At 35.1% G+C, this 17,205-nt stretch overlaps 2 protein-coding genes across 2 annotated transcripts; both read right to left on the bottom strand.

Annotated features, from left to right (window-relative positions):
* Positions 1–732: 732 nt before the first annotated feature.
* On the bottom strand, positions 733–4,069 carry LOC149555547 (uncharacterized). Its single transcript, XM_089829644.1, has 4 exons — positions 2,979–4,069; positions 2,553–2,816; positions 1,669–2,439; positions 733–1,544 (listed from the first exon to the last, which is right to left on the bottom strand). The coding sequence occupies exons 1-4, from the start codon at positions 3,630–3,632 to the stop codon at positions 927–929; spliced, it is 2,307 nt and encodes a 768-aa protein (XP_089685770.1). The 5' UTR covers positions 3,633–4,069; the 3' UTR covers positions 733–926.
* Positions 3,059–5,817, bottom strand: LOC149555546 (uncharacterized). Its single transcript, XM_089829645.1, has 4 exons — positions 5,209–5,817; positions 4,581–5,118; positions 4,357–4,502; positions 3,059–4,090 (listed from the first exon to the last, which is right to left on the bottom strand). The coding sequence occupies exons 2-4, from the start codon at positions 4,730–4,732 to the stop codon at positions 3,939–3,941; spliced, it is 450 nt and encodes a 149-aa protein (XP_089685771.1). The 5' UTR covers positions 4,733–5,118; positions 5,209–5,817; the 3' UTR covers positions 3,059–3,938.
* Positions 5,818–17,205: the final 11,388 nt, after the last annotated feature.

Here is a 17,205-nt window from a genome sequence, read left to right as displayed (position 1 = left end):
TAGGAGGTTGTCATTTGGTTTCTTTTCTTTTCTAGATGTTGAGCCAGTTCAAATTTATGAGACTCTATTTGATACTCCAATTCTAATTAATTCTAAGGTTAATGAGAGTGGGAAAGGAAGTGCTTATAGGGAAGATCACAACATTAACATTTTCCCTTATAGACCTTTTCACGATGTGGATCAAGGCAGGAACTAGTCTACTCTTTTCTTTGAAAGTTTTATCGTTCCTTTCTTTTCAAAGAGTCCAAGCCTTGTTAGGAAGAATCCAAAGCCATAAATTAGCAAAAATAGGATGAGTCAAAGGGGAATTATTCGAAAAAAAGATTGTTTGAACTTTATTTCATTATGTAATAAAAATATATATATAATACATAAACACAACTTAATTCTATGACTTCAACATTCTTTTATTTATTCATCACATTATTAAATAAATTAAAAGAAGATACAATTAAATTTTTATTTGACATATGTAGAAATGAAGATGAAGTATAATTTTTGAAATTAGTAAAGTACATCCCACATTTGTAGATCATGCTATTTTCATTTGTGATAAGATTCAAAAGTAGAAAGTTTAATTTCTCATTAAGAAATAACACCATTTTACATATTAATTAATAGAATAAAGATAACTATAAACCCATAACAGAAAAGAAAAAGAATTTTGTCACTAAATAATTAATAAAAATATTTCATACAATAAAAATATAATAAACATGACTTAATTAAATATAACTTCAAAACTAATTTATCTGTTTATTATAAACACGTTAAATTTTTATTTACAATAAAAAAATAGATATAACTATTATTTTTTGGTATTGTTAGAATTCAGGTGTGTCTCATATTTCCAAATCTGAAGGAAATTCTCAAGTTTCCCCAACTTCTATAACAACAAAAAGGAGTGTTCTTAATCAATGGAAGAATCAATCACCCAAAGAATATACATCTAGTGTGGAGAAGAGTCTCTTGAAACCACCGCCCTGATGTATCAACTCCTCCTCGTAATCATTTGGAAAACATTCACTTTGAAATTCTGCACAATTTTCCTCCCTCTGCATACGAGCTCTTAATGTAAAAATGCAGGTGTGTAAAGATTGGATTGCATATCTAGACTTAGGTTGGAGTAGTCGATAGAGAGCATATGCAAATAGTTGCCTTGTTTTATTGTCAGTAGGTATGCAAGCACAAGTGCATGTGGGTACAAGCTTTGGGAGAGTTTGACGGATATGCTCTTCACTCTTGTCCATTGTATCTCCTGCCTCTGCATACACTATCTGGAACTTTCGCCCAGCACTATGGCTTTCATGCATCCTTCTTTCTATCTCTTTCCTCACTATTTGTAAAGTATTGTTATTGCAATCTAAATAGAGATCACACATTGTCAGCAACACACTCACTTCTACTTCCACTTCTTTCTCCCCTGCAAAACAAGACCAAGACCAGTCTACCAATTGTCCACCATCACTCTCCACACCCACAAATCTGCCTCCACCATGAAATAGAGTGTGGTCAATAGTGTGCAGGAATACTTCATCATCACTCTGAGAGATGCAACAATAGAAGATGAGAATAACAATTAAATTTACAAAAATATCTTTCAAGCTAAATGCTTAAACAAGGAAAATAAAATTCATAACCACACCATATCTTGTTGTTCATACTCACATAACTGTGATCCACGATCAAAGGGTAGCGTTGTCCTATTTGTGTCCACTGTTGAATTAGTGATGGTGATCCATGTATCACTAGGAACAACAAACTTTTCATCTCTACTAAGATGTCCATTGCCTCTTCATTTAATGATTCGCAATGTTGTGCAATTAGTACCGCGAGTGAATTTAAGGTCTCGAAACCACCATTGAGCATCCTCAAATTTTGGCAATGATCAATGTCGAGATATTTCAAAGACTTGAGTTGACCAAACGACTCTGGAAGGCTCTCTAATTTGGCACAGTCACTCAAATTCAAGAACTTCAGAGCAGATAGAGCACCGAAGCTTTTTGGTAACTCAACCAGTTTCTCACATCTTTTTAAAACAAGCAATTGCAAAGAGGACAGATTGCCGAAGCTGTCTGGCAAACAGGTTAACTCACTGCAATTGATGACATCCATATGAAATAAAGATTTGAGTTGGCCAAAGGTGGGTGGAAGGCTGGCCAACTGAATGCAACTAGATAAATCCAAGAGTTTGAGAGCAGATAGGTTTTGAATGTTCTCCGGAAGTGTAGTTTGCCAATGCTTGTTGGAACTGTCACATCCAGTTAGGTTCAAATAAATTAGAGACTCTAGTTTGCCAATGCTTGTTGGAACTGTCACGAGTGCATCACAGCAACTCAACTCTAAGTATTGCGGAGAGGATAGATAGTCAAAACTTTGGAGCAAAGAGGGAAGGTTTGCTGAATTTTTCAAAACCAACACCTGTAAAGATGGCGGCAGCTGCACATCATTGTGCAAATGAAAAGCAAGGGAAAAAATAAACTAATTAGTAAAAACAATATTGTAAAGCTCAAAAATATTGATGATTTTAGAAAAAGAGAGATGAGACTTGCCTTATCAACATACTCACTAATTGCCCCTTTTAAAAGAGTCAGTGTTCTGAGTTGCGTGGGATGTATGGGCAAATTCCCCTTAACATTAAAATAATTTAGACTATCAAAACTGTGATGATTGCATATTCCATTGACTTTAATGGACGCTGGAAGTTCCAAAACTCTCAAAGAAAAGTGCATAATATTCAGACTTTCTGCTTCAATTTCCAACTTGTCACTTCCTTCCGAATCTGAAATTTTGATCCCTTTTATTTTCTGCAATCTCTGTTAAAATATTTCCAATTTAATTGTTAAATTGATGTTTTAACACTAACAAAATCTATTTTACTGATATATATATACAAAAATTAAACATCTGCTAACAAACAAATTAAGGAAGTAAAAAAGTTCAAAACAAATTTAAAACCTACACCAGGTTGAATATACCTGTGTATCTTGTAGAGCATCCTTCAAAGATTCCACCTCCCATATTCTATCTTGTCTTTGTTTGGACAACCATCTTCCCCTTTCCTTTATTATATCGTGAACTCTCACCCTCCTCACCTCCTGAATAAACTGCGGCCTTTCCTCCTCAGTACCCAACATTATGGACCAGAATATTTCGCCTTCGTCCTCGTCATCGTCATCGTCGGAGAGTTTTACAAGTGCCGCATTGAGAAGCACCTCAAGTTGGACCTTTCCAACGGCAACACTCACTTCTCTTACCACCTCTTTATCGAAAAAGCAAACGATGTCTAAGAAGGCCTCTTTAGAAGGCTCATCCAAGCTTTCGAATACTTGATCCACCACACGTTCAATGTCTCTACCTGCTGCCACGAATTCTTTGAGAAATTCCTTGAGATACTTCAATCCTGAGGCCTTGGAGAGATACTTTTTGAATTTGGGGGCAACTAATTCTACAAGTAGAGGAATTCCACCGCACGTATTCACAATTTCCTCCACATCTGTGCTCTCTATGCCTGCGGGAAGTAATGCGGTGGCACTACCCAGAGCTATTTTAAACAAAAGCTTTTTGGAGTCTGAGGAGGAAAGCACATCTACCTCAAACGGAATGCTTTCAAAATCTGTGCGGGAGAGCATGTCGGTCTGATCAAGTTTTCTCGTGGTTATAAGTATTCTCTTCCCATTGGGTAGGTAGGACAAATCGATTGGCAAAAGCTTAGCAAGGTTATTTGCTTCGAGCGCATTGTCAATGAAGAGAAAAATAGGTCGATCATCCGGCCTATGTTCTCCAGTAAAGAAGTCTGCTAAGAGGTTCTGCCCTTCCACATAGCTGTTCAACAAGATGTTCCCTTGCCCAAACAAATCTCTCAATATCTGCTGCTCATGAAGCTGCTTGATACCATCATTGGAAATGTTCTAATCCATATCCAGTCTGCAGAAGTTTTAGGCCTTAAGGTCGAGAGCCTTGAAGATGGCAGAGGCCAGAGTGGTTTTACCAATGCTGCCAAACCCGTAAATGAGAACAACTCTCTTTGAATCATCAGGTGTATTTTTCAGAAGCTTGATGACTCTATCCTTTGCAAAATCTCTCCCAACTGAAAATTCCACCCAGGAAAAATCCTAGTGTCACGGTTTAGATATCACAGGACAAACAATAAGAACAGGACTGGTATAAAAATAGCTCAAATGGTCAGTTGTCATACATTAGTTTACTAAATTACTTCTGTGGCGTTCATACTCCTATATTTTTCTTGCTCTTCTAAAATTATCGATTTCAGAATAGAAACTAAATAAAGAAAACTTTGTTTCGTATGAAAACCCACTTAAAATTAGTAAACGACACATGGTATGAAATTTGTACCTGGTTCAGGATCTTGCCCCTGTGTTGGAGGAGGATAATACAGAGTGTTTTGGATAACAGCTCCAAGGGTGAGATCTGCATAGGTATTTCTTATCTGTGACTCAAGCTTTTGCAAATCCCCTGCATCCGCCGAGGCTTGAAATATCCTACAGTCATGCAAAAGAAAAGTGAAAACCCCTCTTCTCCTTATTTAACCCAATATGTAAAATCCATTACGGATTTACCTGAAGAGCCTGTGAGATTCCATTTGTGTTAGACAGAGAACACATCCGTCGAAAATGAAGTTAACTGCTTTATCAAGACTCTGTCTATCAGCAGGGAGACTGTGATCTAATTGCTTCACGCGTCTTGCCAGAGCACATAACAATCTCAACATCTGAACACATTGCTCCCTATTACTCGATACTTGTTCAGTTTGATCCAACAAACATCCCACCACGCACACCCTTGCCCCCAACAATTGAATCTGGCTCGCCCCTTTTAAAACCTCAACAACCACTTTACGTGTTTCACGATTATATGAGGACTTGAAGCACACTTGTTCCAAAAGTTGCAAATATTCATTCCCCACATCAAGAACCAAATTCTACGTGCAAAGTTCTACGAGAAATCTTAAAACAAAAAGCAAACGAAGTTGAATACCACGCAACGATTTCTCTCGGCATGCTTTGACATCTTGATGACTAAATCCTTGCCAAAGTTAATGCAAGAATCAAACTTGGAGGAACTACCAGCTTCCTGTGTAGAAGTGTTCTGTTGGGCCTGCAAAAGTTTCTCAATTCTGAACTTATATTCCATTTGAATTTATCGCCAACAAAAAATTAAACAGCAGATGGACAAAGTAGTTCTTACCTTGTCGCTTCTAGCCACAATGGCTTGAAGACGTTGATCAATAGTAGCAATCAAATGGTCAAGATGAGTGAGATCTTGCTCCATCTCTCGTAGAAGTCTCAAATCAATTGCAATCTCGTTATCCGAGGAACAAAACGCAGAGCAGCAAGTGTTGCCCATTGCAAGAGAGTAGAAAAGAGTATTGAGTAATGAGAAAACAGAGGAGATAAAGACAATGTGGGAATATGAAACACTAGCGAGACGGAGAGTGAGGAATGAAGGAGGAGAGGAGACTAAATAGAAGAAGTACTGCAGGCAAGTCTACCAGGCTAAGTTTTTGTGTGGAGGAGAGAATCATAAATAGAGATGAAGAGTGGGAATATGGGGAGATTGTGGAGATTGCGACATAAAGGGGGAGTTCTTAAGCGATACAGATGGGGAATATGTGGGGCAAGGCAAAACTAACAATGGTAGCGAAGTACGTCTGAATGGGAAAAAATTTGTGGAAAAGGAGAGAGATTAGGACACCCGGGGAGATTTTCGCCTCTTCCTCTAGCACTCTGCAAATCTTGCATTCAGAAATCAACACCCAAAATCAAAACCTCAAAAGTTTTGCTAATTTTATCAGATGGAAATGCCTGCCTATTAGGCTGTATGTTTATAGCTAAAGCTCTCCACTCAGAACTCTAACCACCCAAACACACACCAACATTGACTAGGACTCCTGCGGTATTTGTTGAATTGTTATAAACAATCAAATGTCGTGGTGAAGTGGGAGGCTTGTTCGCTGTATGTTTATAGCTAAAGCTCTCCACTCAAAACTCAATCACCCAAACGCACACCAACTTTGACTAGGACTCCTGCGGTATTTGTTGAATTATTATAAACAATCAAATGTTGTGGTAAGGTGGGAGGCTTGTTCATCATGAATCATGATGACAACACGCTATTTTTGGTTTGATTTCCATGAGCCGTACAAACGAAAGAATAATTTAGGTGTGAAAACGTGCATCCGTCGGATCTCCTTTTTCGAATATTTTGTTCACGGCACTCACGGATCTATGGGCAGGGGAGACTTAATGGAAGGAGACCACCAATAATTGTATGGGTAGTTCGTGTAGGCGTTCTCAATATTTTCTTTTTAATCAAAGTATAGGAGAGTCAGGGGAGAGGACCCAATAGTTGAGCGGAGTCTAATAGTCGATCACCCTATGGTGAACATAGAGTCCAATCTTCCAACACATTTTTACTATATATTATAATTAATTGAGCTATTTGTAAATATAAACTACCAATCGGACCTTAGTGTGCAATGGGTACGCCGAATAGGTATGAAAGGTACTATAAGTATTTGTTTCATTGTTCATCTTTTTGTCTCTTCTTCTTTATATCTTCTTATCTCCCTATCGATTTATCAGACCATTTATATCTTTTTCTAATTCTTCCTATCGGTCTCTCACTCTCTTTGTCTCCCTCTATATCTCTCTTTATCTTTAGCTCTCAAACTATCTCTATATTTCTATCTATTTTTCACTAATCTCTCTCACTGTATATTCATATGTATCTCAATCTTCCTATCCTACCTCGACATCTAGGATACATCTCTCTCTCTCTCTCTCTCACTCAGACACACACACACACACACACACACACACACACACACACACACACAATTTTTCTATTTCACAAGTTATATATCTTGTTTCCCATTTATGACCCTATTTTGTCCTTTCTGTATCCTTATATATCTGTATCTCCCTCATTGTATCCCTATCTCAACCTTCTACCCCCATCACTCCCTCTTTTTATATTTATCCACTTTTCCTCCATCTTTAAAATACACACACACACACACACACACATAATATGTTTCTTCTTGTCTATCTCAATCTCCCTTTGTCTATATTTCCCCCTTCCTTCATGAGTGGAGGCAGGGGGTTGGAATATATATATGCCCCTCTCTCTATCTAGATATTATCATCTCAACCTATCCCTATCATTTTTAAGCCCATATGTCTTGTACCATGTATGTATCTCTCAATTTCACTCTATCTCTCCTCCTCCTCTCTCTATTTTCTTGTATACATGTACATATCTATCTCTCTCCTTATCTATCTCTACCTACCTATGTTTTCAATTGGTTATATCACTCTCCCTCCATCCCTCTATTAATATATTTCTTTATATCCACATCTTTCCCTCCCTTTATTTGTGTCCCTCTCTTCATCGCGCCCTTCCTTTGTGCTCCTTTTCTTTCTTCCCATCCCTGCACTCTCTCCCTCTCTCAGCCACTTCCAATAGATCTCTCTCTCTCTCTCTCTCACACACACACACACACTTACCATCTTTTCGTCTTTATTCATCTTTTCATAATTATTTCTTTACTTTTTTATATATCTTTATCTCTTTCCCTCTCTCTATATTACATAATACATATCTCTACCATGTTATCTTCATTCCCTCTCCTTTATATATCTCTCTATTAATTCCTCTGTATCCCCACGCCCCAGCGCCCTCCCCCCCCGGCTCTCTCTCTCTCTCTCACACACACATAACATGAACATGGTGGTAATGAAAATTGAATATCTTCTCATTTTAAAGATTTTGTTTTAGTTATGATTGAATCCTTGTAAGTAGATGCATAATTGATTTGAATCAATCATTTTTCCATTGAAGCCTTTATCGTGTAAACAACATCATGGCTTACTAATGACCTCATGTACTACACAAATTTATGAAAAATAGATCACCAGGACTTGAGTTTTGATGTCAACAATTGAGAATCCTTAAGAAGTAAGGACGACCATCACTATAAATATGGTAGTTGATCTATGTTATTTTGATTGGATGAATTGTCAAACATCCCACTAAATCAATGTACATTGATGTATGCTGACAAAGATTGTGAAGTATGCTGTTTACAGATCTCTAGCTGAAAATCCCTGGTGTCGTTGCCACCCTGTCTTTTTTGTTTTCAAAGATTGAAGATGAAATGAGCATGAATTTTCACAACAGAGCATAGTGGTTGCGCGCAGCCATGCTAGGAGAAAATTACGGCTTGGTGACCACAGCCTTTTGACGATGAGTATATGGTTTAGAGTTTTTGTTTTTTTTCGTCCATGAGAGGTATAGATTTGAGAGTTGTGATCAGGTTTATATGCAAGAGTTAAAAATCAGCCGAATCCAACGGATGCATCCCTCATAGATGACTTCTACATCCTACGATTTCAAATCAGATATGCAAAAGTTGGGTCAAAGTTTAGTTTTGATCCGATGTCACAACTGTCAATGGCAGATAAACTGTGAACGGATGCGATTAAAACTATGGTTGTCCATTCCTTCTCGATGAGTTAAAACCATTAGATGAAATAAAGAGCTCCTCTTTTCCATATAGGGAATGCCAAAATTAAAATAGGGCAGAAAAACTGCATTGAATTTGCTTGTGAATGACCTATTTGAAACAAATTGGGTTGTACTTTACATTAACATCTGTGAAGCATCCTGTATACCAATTGCATAGCCGTGAGAGTGATGCTCCTGTTTTGTTTATAGATTCACACATTCAAATTTCAAACTTTCCCTGTCATTGCCGCTCCAGGCAAGGTTGCGTATCAGACTCTAAATATTAAAGGGTGCTCATTAGTCTATGTATTTGTCTTGACAAAATGGACATTAGTTTTGAATCCAACAAAGCTTTAAAGTTTGAACTTAAAAAATCCTAGAATTTAACTACAAATACAAAAGTGAAAACGTGCAGATCTAATTATTGTGCTTGGAATGCCGGCAATTTCAGCAGTAAAATCCTATAGACAAATTCAGCTCACTCCTTTCATATAGGGAACCCTTCCGCATAAAAATCCAAATGTTGATAAAAAATATATCAATAATTGAACACATGAAAATTTATAAATGTTATAGAAATCATTAATGAGTGAAATAAATAACTTTTTGTCTCAAACAAAATATCATAGCTATCTAATATATGTGTCACTTAAAACATAATATGTTCACTTAAATAAACATTGATATCTTAGTGTATACATACTATTCTTATGTGTACAATTATTGGGGTAGCAATGTATATGCATAAAGTAAACCATATCAATAATATGTATCATCACAAATATAAACGATAAATACCAATAAATGCCTTGTATTATCTCATGAAATGTGTGAGATTGTAAAAAAAAATTAGTGTTCAATTAATGGTCCCTTTGTGTTGGATATAGGTTGTATTTTATATGATAATGTGTTATTTTTATAACAAATAATTTTTTTGTGTTATATATAAAAGTTATATATAACAAATATTTATGATTAATAATAACTATTTGGTCCATTTAAGTTGCATATATGTTACATTTCATATAGTTATACAATATTCTATTAACAACAAATGATAATTTTAAATTCAATTTGTAGAGATTTTTAGATTAAGCTTTGGTCGAGTGTTCAAAATGTCATTTTTTAGACACATTTCACTAGGTGCACTATTTTAATGAGTTGTGTGATGAATCACACCTTCAAACCTTAGTTGTAGGTAGTTCAATGTCCATTTTACATTTCAAAAAAAAAAATGAAGGTCTTACGACATCCCATGTAGCGGCAACATGTTGATGAAGTTAGACCTCACGACTACTGGTTCCTCTCCCTTATTCGGTAATGAGAAAACAGAAGAGACTAAAGACTATGAGGGAATATAAAACACTAGAGAGATGGAGAGTGAGAAATGAGGGAGGAGAGGAGACTAAATAGAAAAAGTATTGCAGGCTAAGTTTTTGTCAAACTGTGTGGAGGAGAGAATTCTAAAGAGAGAAGTGGGCAGCAAATCTTCAAATTTGAGAAATCTAAATAGAGATGAAGGGTGGAAATATGGGAGAAGATAGCACTAAATGTATGGTTGTGAGAAGAAATGTGGAATATGTGGAGATTGTGACATAAAGTCGGAGTATTTTTAGCCATACAGCTGGGGAATATGTACGGGACAATGAAGAGAAAATGTGGGGCAATGTAAAACTAATAATGTGGGAGAAAAAATGTGGAAAAAGAGAGAGAGATTATTGAGAGGTCCCTGTTGGAAATTAACGTAAATAGATAATATATGTATGTGACAATGTAGTGAGCGCACCAATTAACTTGTCCTACGTAGGTATTGGCCTATCACTTTATGTAAAATCATTTTACCTTTTTAGTTTTACTTTCATTGTTCTATTTTTGAAAAAGGGTTAAAATGAATATTTCTATTATGTAATATTAAAAAAAATTAATCTTAATATTTTTTAATTTTTAGTTTTAGTGAAGGCCATTTAAGCAAGCATGTATAATAGGAGAAGTATACTAATAGTATAGCTAATTTCATACATATGTAGAATCTAAACTTTGCATTATATTTTGACAATTTATTTTTATTCTTTTTATATGTAATTTAACTACTTCAAAAAAAAATAACTTATCAGTCATAATGACGCTCCTTGAAAATTTGATTTGATTCCTTGGTCTTCTTCTAAGGCCAGTTGTCTTCTAACATCTAATTTGTCATATATTGCATCTAGTATGCTACCTTTGATTTCCAACAAGTTTCTTTTGAAGTTCAACATATATCTAACATCAGAATTTTCAAGTAAGACTTGATCATTATCTTCATATGTTTCATAATATTTATCTAATTGGTCAATTTTGTCTCCCTTTTCTATCCTTGTTGTGATCTTTTCTAGGTCCGGTTTCCATTTCTTCTTTTCATCCCCTCAACTAACCTTTGCAATATTTGTCTCATATATCCTTTTCTATTACCTCTACTTTATCCTTGGTTTTCTCTTTTTTCTTTCAACAAGATTGGACATACATGCCATGAACTCAGACCCAAAACCCTAAATACAGAAAAGAGACCCCTTTTAAAAAACCAAAACCTTTCAAAAAAAGTGAGAATTTTAGAAAAATATTTTCATTTATGTCCTAGGGACCCATTTTGTCAAAACAGACCAGGTTTTGTAAATCGAGTGTTTGAGCCCTCATATGAGCTCTAAACTCAAAATAAAAAGAAACAACCCTATTTAGAATTATGAGACCTTTCTAAAAATGTAGACTTTTCCAAAACATTTGCTAATTTGCGCCCAGAAATAATTTTTCATGAAAATAAAAAAAAAGTTATTAAAAAAATACGAATTACCTCAGAAAAATCTAAAATTTTAACCAAAGCTTCTCTAATATTTCTCAAACCTACAAAACAAATTTCAGACCAAAATACCAAGTCCTTTGGAAGATATGATCAGATCTTTAAGATCTAGGGTTTTTCGTCTCCAAACAAATCCGCATAAGGGGGTTAGCTCCAAAAATAGCCAAAACCAGCATGTAAAGGTGAGTTTTCCCATGGTGGGCACCAAAAATGTGTGCTAAAATGTTGACACACTTCTATGAGTCATTATATCCAAGATTGCTCAAGAATTAGATCTCAAATGGTGACTCATAGCTCTCTATTCATGGGGTGCAAGGGTTTGTAATGGAGGCCCTCAGTTTGACCTAGTTTGTACCCATGCAAGTACACCATAAAATGAGAGATTCAAAGAGGAAAAGTAAGAGTTCTAGTCTCCATGATCATCAAATATGCATGCAAATGAAGATGCAAGCTAATCTAAATGATAACAATGCAAAGCAATGGAAGAAAGGAAATCTAATCTATGAAAGGAAATAACAATGCAAGATTAATCTATGATTTAATCAAATATGACTCTAAGCTGATATGAAAATGCAAGGATGAAGCATGATGATGGAAGCCATGGATGCATGAGAGAAGAAGACAAGAAGAGAGAAGTTGCAATGAAGCTCCAATGTCCAAACCCTAATGCTCAAAATCCTTCAAAATCACTCTCCAAACCTACAGCATAACAATACTATAGAAACTAACATTTGTCCAAATGAGAAGGAGAGGGCTCCTTATAAAGGAAAGTGTGGAGGTGGGAGGCTTCTCACAAGAGCATTTTGGAAACAATTTATTAATTGTGTATTGTCTTTGATATTACACAAAATGTCATATCATTTCCATTCAGTGTATGTCGAGCTCACTTGGGCATTGAAGACAGTTTCCTATGTCTGCCAAGCATTCTAGAGTTTGCCTAGTTTAGAAGATAGTGTCTATCGAGTTCACTTGGGCGACAAAGTAAAGCTTGTAGAAGTTGAGTGTTAACCAAGCTCACTGGGTTAATGAAGGAAATCTTGGATGGAACCAATGTTAACCAAGCTTACTCAGTTACCAAAGGAACTTTGTGAATATGCAGTGTTAACCAAGTTCTCTTGGTTAAAATAGAAAAATTGCTTTGAGTTAGAATCTACCAAGTAGGGTCAGCTAACGAAGGATTTTCTTGTTTTGGCATATTGAGTTCAATTGAATTGTTTGTTGGTTCTAACTGACTGAGAAGATGAATATTAATTATTCTAAGTTCTATTCAACCTGACTTGACAATGTGCAAGATATAAATATAAGGTCAAGTTGAGGATTGAATGTGTGGAACATAATTGAAAATTTGATGATGCTTAGAGGAAGCAAATTAGAAGGATAAGAAGAATATCCTTGTTGAGATGCAAAGATACATTCAATCAAGAAAGATCAAGTATACAGGCCCCAGAATCAAGATATCTAATTAGCAATTTAGTTGCATCATGAATCGGGTCATCTCATTGTTACTCTCTAACCATTGTAGTAGTGATCTAAATCTCTCAATAGAGTTGGCTTAACAACTATTTGTAAATCCTCTAACAAGGTGGCATTTCTATTGAATTGTCTAAAGACCTCTAACAAGGCCACTCCTAATAGGGTGATTAAATTCTCTAACAAGGTTATACCTAACAGTGTGTTTTGTAACTTTTAACAGGGTTGGCTCCTAACAGGGCTCACTTCAGAAGAGTGAATATCAGTAACTAGTTGCAATTGGTGGTTTTTCCTAAATTGGGTTTCCACGTTAAAATGTTGTGTTCATGTTATTTATTTTATGTGTTTGCAACTAAGTTAAATAAATATCAATCATAGATAATGTCTTAAGATTTTTATGTTAAGAATTTGCTGAGCTAGTTCAGTGTTTACTGAGTTATAACATTTTCTTTGTGTGTTTACCGAGTTACAATAGAGTTTAGTTTTGATTTATATTGACATCTAAGTGATCTGGGATTTATTTTTGTGGTAACTGATTCACCACTCCCCTCTCAATTACTCCTCTTATATTTCCAACAAAGCAATGTGGTATAAATCCCTAAAAAGGCAAGTAAGAGGAAAAAGCCCACCACTTAGAGATATGTGCAAAAAAAATGAATCTTTATAAGATTTTATTTGATTTATTTCCTTTTTTCATTAAAAAGAGAGCTTTAAGTGGGGATTTATTTAGTTAATTAAAAAAGAGATTTTCTTTTAATTAAATAAGATTATTTTATTTATTTAAAAGGGATATTTTCTTTTAATTAAATACGATAAGATTATTTAATTAAAAGAGAAGTTTTAATTAAATAAGATAAAACTATTTAATTAAAAGAGAGATTTTCTTTTAATTAACTTTAAGATTATTTTTTAAATTTAAAATTGATGTTTTCTTTTAATTAAATATGATTATTAATGAAATGATCAAACTTTAGAAAATATTGAAATAATTAAATTAATTGCAATTTGATCAAAGAAAATGATTTGAATTGATTCAATAAAATATTGCAATGCATTGATTCAGGAAATTGATAAATTGAAGAATGGGGGCCCATAGTCTAGGTGACCATTTTAGGGTGCATACACCTACCAATAATCAAGTTCTTAAAAGACCGAGCACTCAAGCCACACCATTGCAAATATCAAGGCCAAGTGCAGAGACATCTAGCACATCAAAAGACATATCTTATGGAGATGTGAGTCTTGATCAAACCTATTCTTGAGCAACTGGTAAATATTGTTGACAAGATTAATGATGATGACGTAGACTCAAACATCAAACTATTGGAGTGGTTAGAAAATAAGTTTCAAACAAAAGTTCTTGAATAGATATTTAGTGTCATTACACTAAGATAGGTTGACCTAGCAACCAAGATGGAAGATGTGAAAAGGGTGTTGGAGAATATCTTTTCTCTATACACAAAGCTTTGTGATGTGAATTTATTCACACAAGAAGCATAGAGGGCTATTGACTAGCTGCAAGGAGATTTACAATCCATAGGTACTACATTGAAACTATCTCCAGGTCAAAGCCAGACTCATTTTCAAAGATTACTCTCTACTCAAGATCAGCTGGCCACATTACAAGCACAAGATGCAAACATAAGGGCTACTTTGATTAGTATCCAGTCCATGTTGACCCCACACATGGAAGTGTTGCACAAGGAACTAGCCTTCATTGAAACATTGATGAAGAAAGATTCTCATCTTTCCACTCATGAAGGCCTAGTTAACCTTGTTGTCAAACTAGACATCTAGTATCAATCGCTAGAGGTAGCGTGAAACATCTGGGATGCAACATTGAAGATCATCATGGAGGTCCACAAAACATTTTTGGATAAATACATTATCAGTGTACCACCCAAATGACATAAGTGTCAAAAAATGGGGAATGAGAAAGAAAAGGGGGAATGAAGATGATAAGGGGAACACAGTTTTGAGACAAAAATAAGGGACAATAGTAGTACTATACATATTTACTCAGAAAGAGTTATACATAATTCAGATACAACAAGGAATGCTCAACTCAGGGGGAGTTATACAATTTTGGAGAGGTATGACAATTAAGTCATCAATTGTGCAAAATTTTGAAATTTTAAAAATTTTAATGAGATACAGATTATCTAAGTTATGCACATAAGTTAGGCTGTATATGCATGACAAAGTGTTTTTTCCACTCATGTCAAAGGGGGAGATTATTGATCTCATTTTGGTTTTGACAAAGCAATGAAAAAACACTTAAGTCATTACTTAATAGAAATATGTATGTATCGAGAAAGTAGTGTATGCCGAGCAATATACGCAGATAATGCCAAGCACCCCTATGTGTTGAGAAGATGGTATGTGCTGACTCACTCAAGTGCCAAGCAAGACATATATGTTGAGTAATTCACATGCTAAGTAATACAGTGGATGTCGAGTCATTCAGGAACTGAGTTACAACATTAAGGATATAGTAAATGTTGAGCATCAAAGCTTTCAAGTGTCGAGTAAACAGTTTTGGACATAGTTGTTTGTAATGACACAAACTCCTATGCAAACCATTTTTGGGCTGACTTAAGGATTGTTTTACTATTCTAAAAGATATATATGAAGGTATATTGAGAATCCCTATGCAGTGCATGCAACCAATTAGATTGAGGGATGTTCTAAGCGGCAAAATGGGTGAATCACAATCATTGATTCCTACCTATCCCTAACTCACCTACGTCTTCTTAAAGAGGACAAACCCTAAACATTTAAGAGTATCAAGTATGTGCAGATGAGAAGAGAAGGGTGAATTCTAAGTATAAAGAGAGCATTCATGGTGACAAAGGAGGTTGTGAAAGAGATATGAATTGCATAATCAATTAGAGAGAATAGAGAAGAGAAGTTAAAGGACATAAGAGATACATCTGATCAGGAGGATCAAATACACATTAGAAAAGAGGAGATCTGATATCTATTAGAGAGGTTCTAACCGAAGGATCAAGGCTAAAACATTCTAACAGGTGAATCAGTAAAAATCTCTTAACGGAGTAGTCCTAGCATGCTTTTGTAAATCCTTTAACAAGGTTCTTACTTTATTTTAAGTTGAAGTCCTCTAACCAAGCACACTTTTAGCAGATTGTTGAAATCCTTTAACAGGGTAAGATTTAACAGTCTTTGTAAACCTTTAATAGGGCAGACCTTTCACAAGGTAGATCATAGTTTATGATCAAACTTATTGTAACCTTCATTGGATACACTTTACAACTGCAGTAGTGAAGATTTGTGGGTGCCATCCCCACTCCAGTTTTACCTTCTCATTGGAGGGTTTCTAGGTAACAAATTTACTGTGTTATGTGTTATTTGTTCATTCTATGGATGAACATGTGTAGTTTGCTATTTTAGTTTACATGTTAAATTATGATATGGATGTGTGGTGAGTGTTTTATGGTTAAAGTTTTGAAGTTTTGTCTAGAATGTTGTAGAAATGATGATTATTTTATAAGATCATATATTTAGTCCAACATGTGAAAGTAAAAATTCTAGAACTACATCTTCAAATTGTTGAGTCATTATTATAGTTAAATAAGTTTTTGAATCCTATTTTAAGTATGTACTTGTGTTAAAGGTTTAGTCAATTTAGATGTCTTTATCCTTTATATATGTGTGTTCATCATATATGATATGTGTGTGTGTGTGTGTGTGTGTGTATAGATGTATATGTATATGTCTATGTATATGTATATATGTATATATAGATGTATATATAGACATAAAACTATGATTAATATATAATTATCTGATTATTGAATAGACATGTCCCATGATGGGACATGTCTATTCATGTCCTATGTTTAATATAAATGTGAGAAGATGTTGCATTTGAAAAGAACATACCAAATACTATGGCAATGTTTTAATACCTTTGCAACAATCCATAATTTTACTTGGTATCAGAGCCTAGTTACGATCCTGGAAGAATTATTCTCACAATTAGAGTAAGTTAGTTAAGGAAACCCTTTTGTTGTGTGTGGAATCAAATTGAATCAAAGTTGGATATCTGTTTCTCAAGGTGATCTCTACTCACGGGCCCCTATATGGAAATGGTTGAAATAGTAATTTGGATGTCAATCTTGCTTGGCACATGCTCGCAGATGGATCTAGCAGCAATGATTCATAGAGAATCTGATGTGATGTGAGTCTTCAAAACATCAGATGCCTAGTCTAAATACAAAAGATGGTAGCAAGATCGGTGGGAGCTATCAAAAGAAAGCACATTGACTCTGCTAAGTCAAATGTACAAGGAAAATTGCATTAATGTTTTCCAAACCCATATGAAGATCTGGCATTCATAGCCAAGCATTGGGGTG

This window comes from Cupressus sempervirens, chromosome 5 (assembly GCF_028749045.1).
Source record: "Cupressus sempervirens isolate cs-2001-9-10 chromosome 5, ASM2874904v1, whole genome shotgun sequence".
Lineage (NCBI taxonomy): Eukaryota > Viridiplantae > Streptophyta > Pinopsida > Cupressales > Cupressaceae > Cupressus > Cupressus sempervirens.
Note: the sequence above shows the minus strand (reverse complement) of the source record. Positions and strands in the feature narration are given on the sequence as shown.

Coding starts and splice junctions, on each gene's coding strand:
- LOC149555547 (XM_089829644.1), bottom strand. CDS start 3,632: ATGCTCTCCCGCACAGATTTTGAAAGCATTCCGTTTGAGGTAGATGTG. Junction 2,817..2,978: donor ATGCTCTACAAGATACACAG/GTATATTCAACC, acceptor ATATTTTAACAG/AGATTGCAGAAAATAAAAGG. Junction 2,440..2,552: donor TTAGTGAGTATGTTGATAAG/GCAAGTCTCATC, acceptor AATGATGTGCAG/CTGCCGCCATCTTTACAGGT.
- LOC149555546 (XM_089829645.1), bottom strand. CDS start 4,732: ATGTTGAGATTGTTATGTGCTCTGGCAAGACGCGTGAAGCAATTAGAT. Junction 4,503..4,580: donor GAATCTCACAGGCTCTTCAG/GTAAATCCGTAA, acceptor GCATGACTGTAG/GATATTTCAAGCCTCGGCGG. Junction 4,091..4,356: donor GGGGCAAGATCCTGAACCAG/GTACAAATTTCA, acceptor TGGAATTTTCAG/TTGGGAGAGATTTTGCAAAG.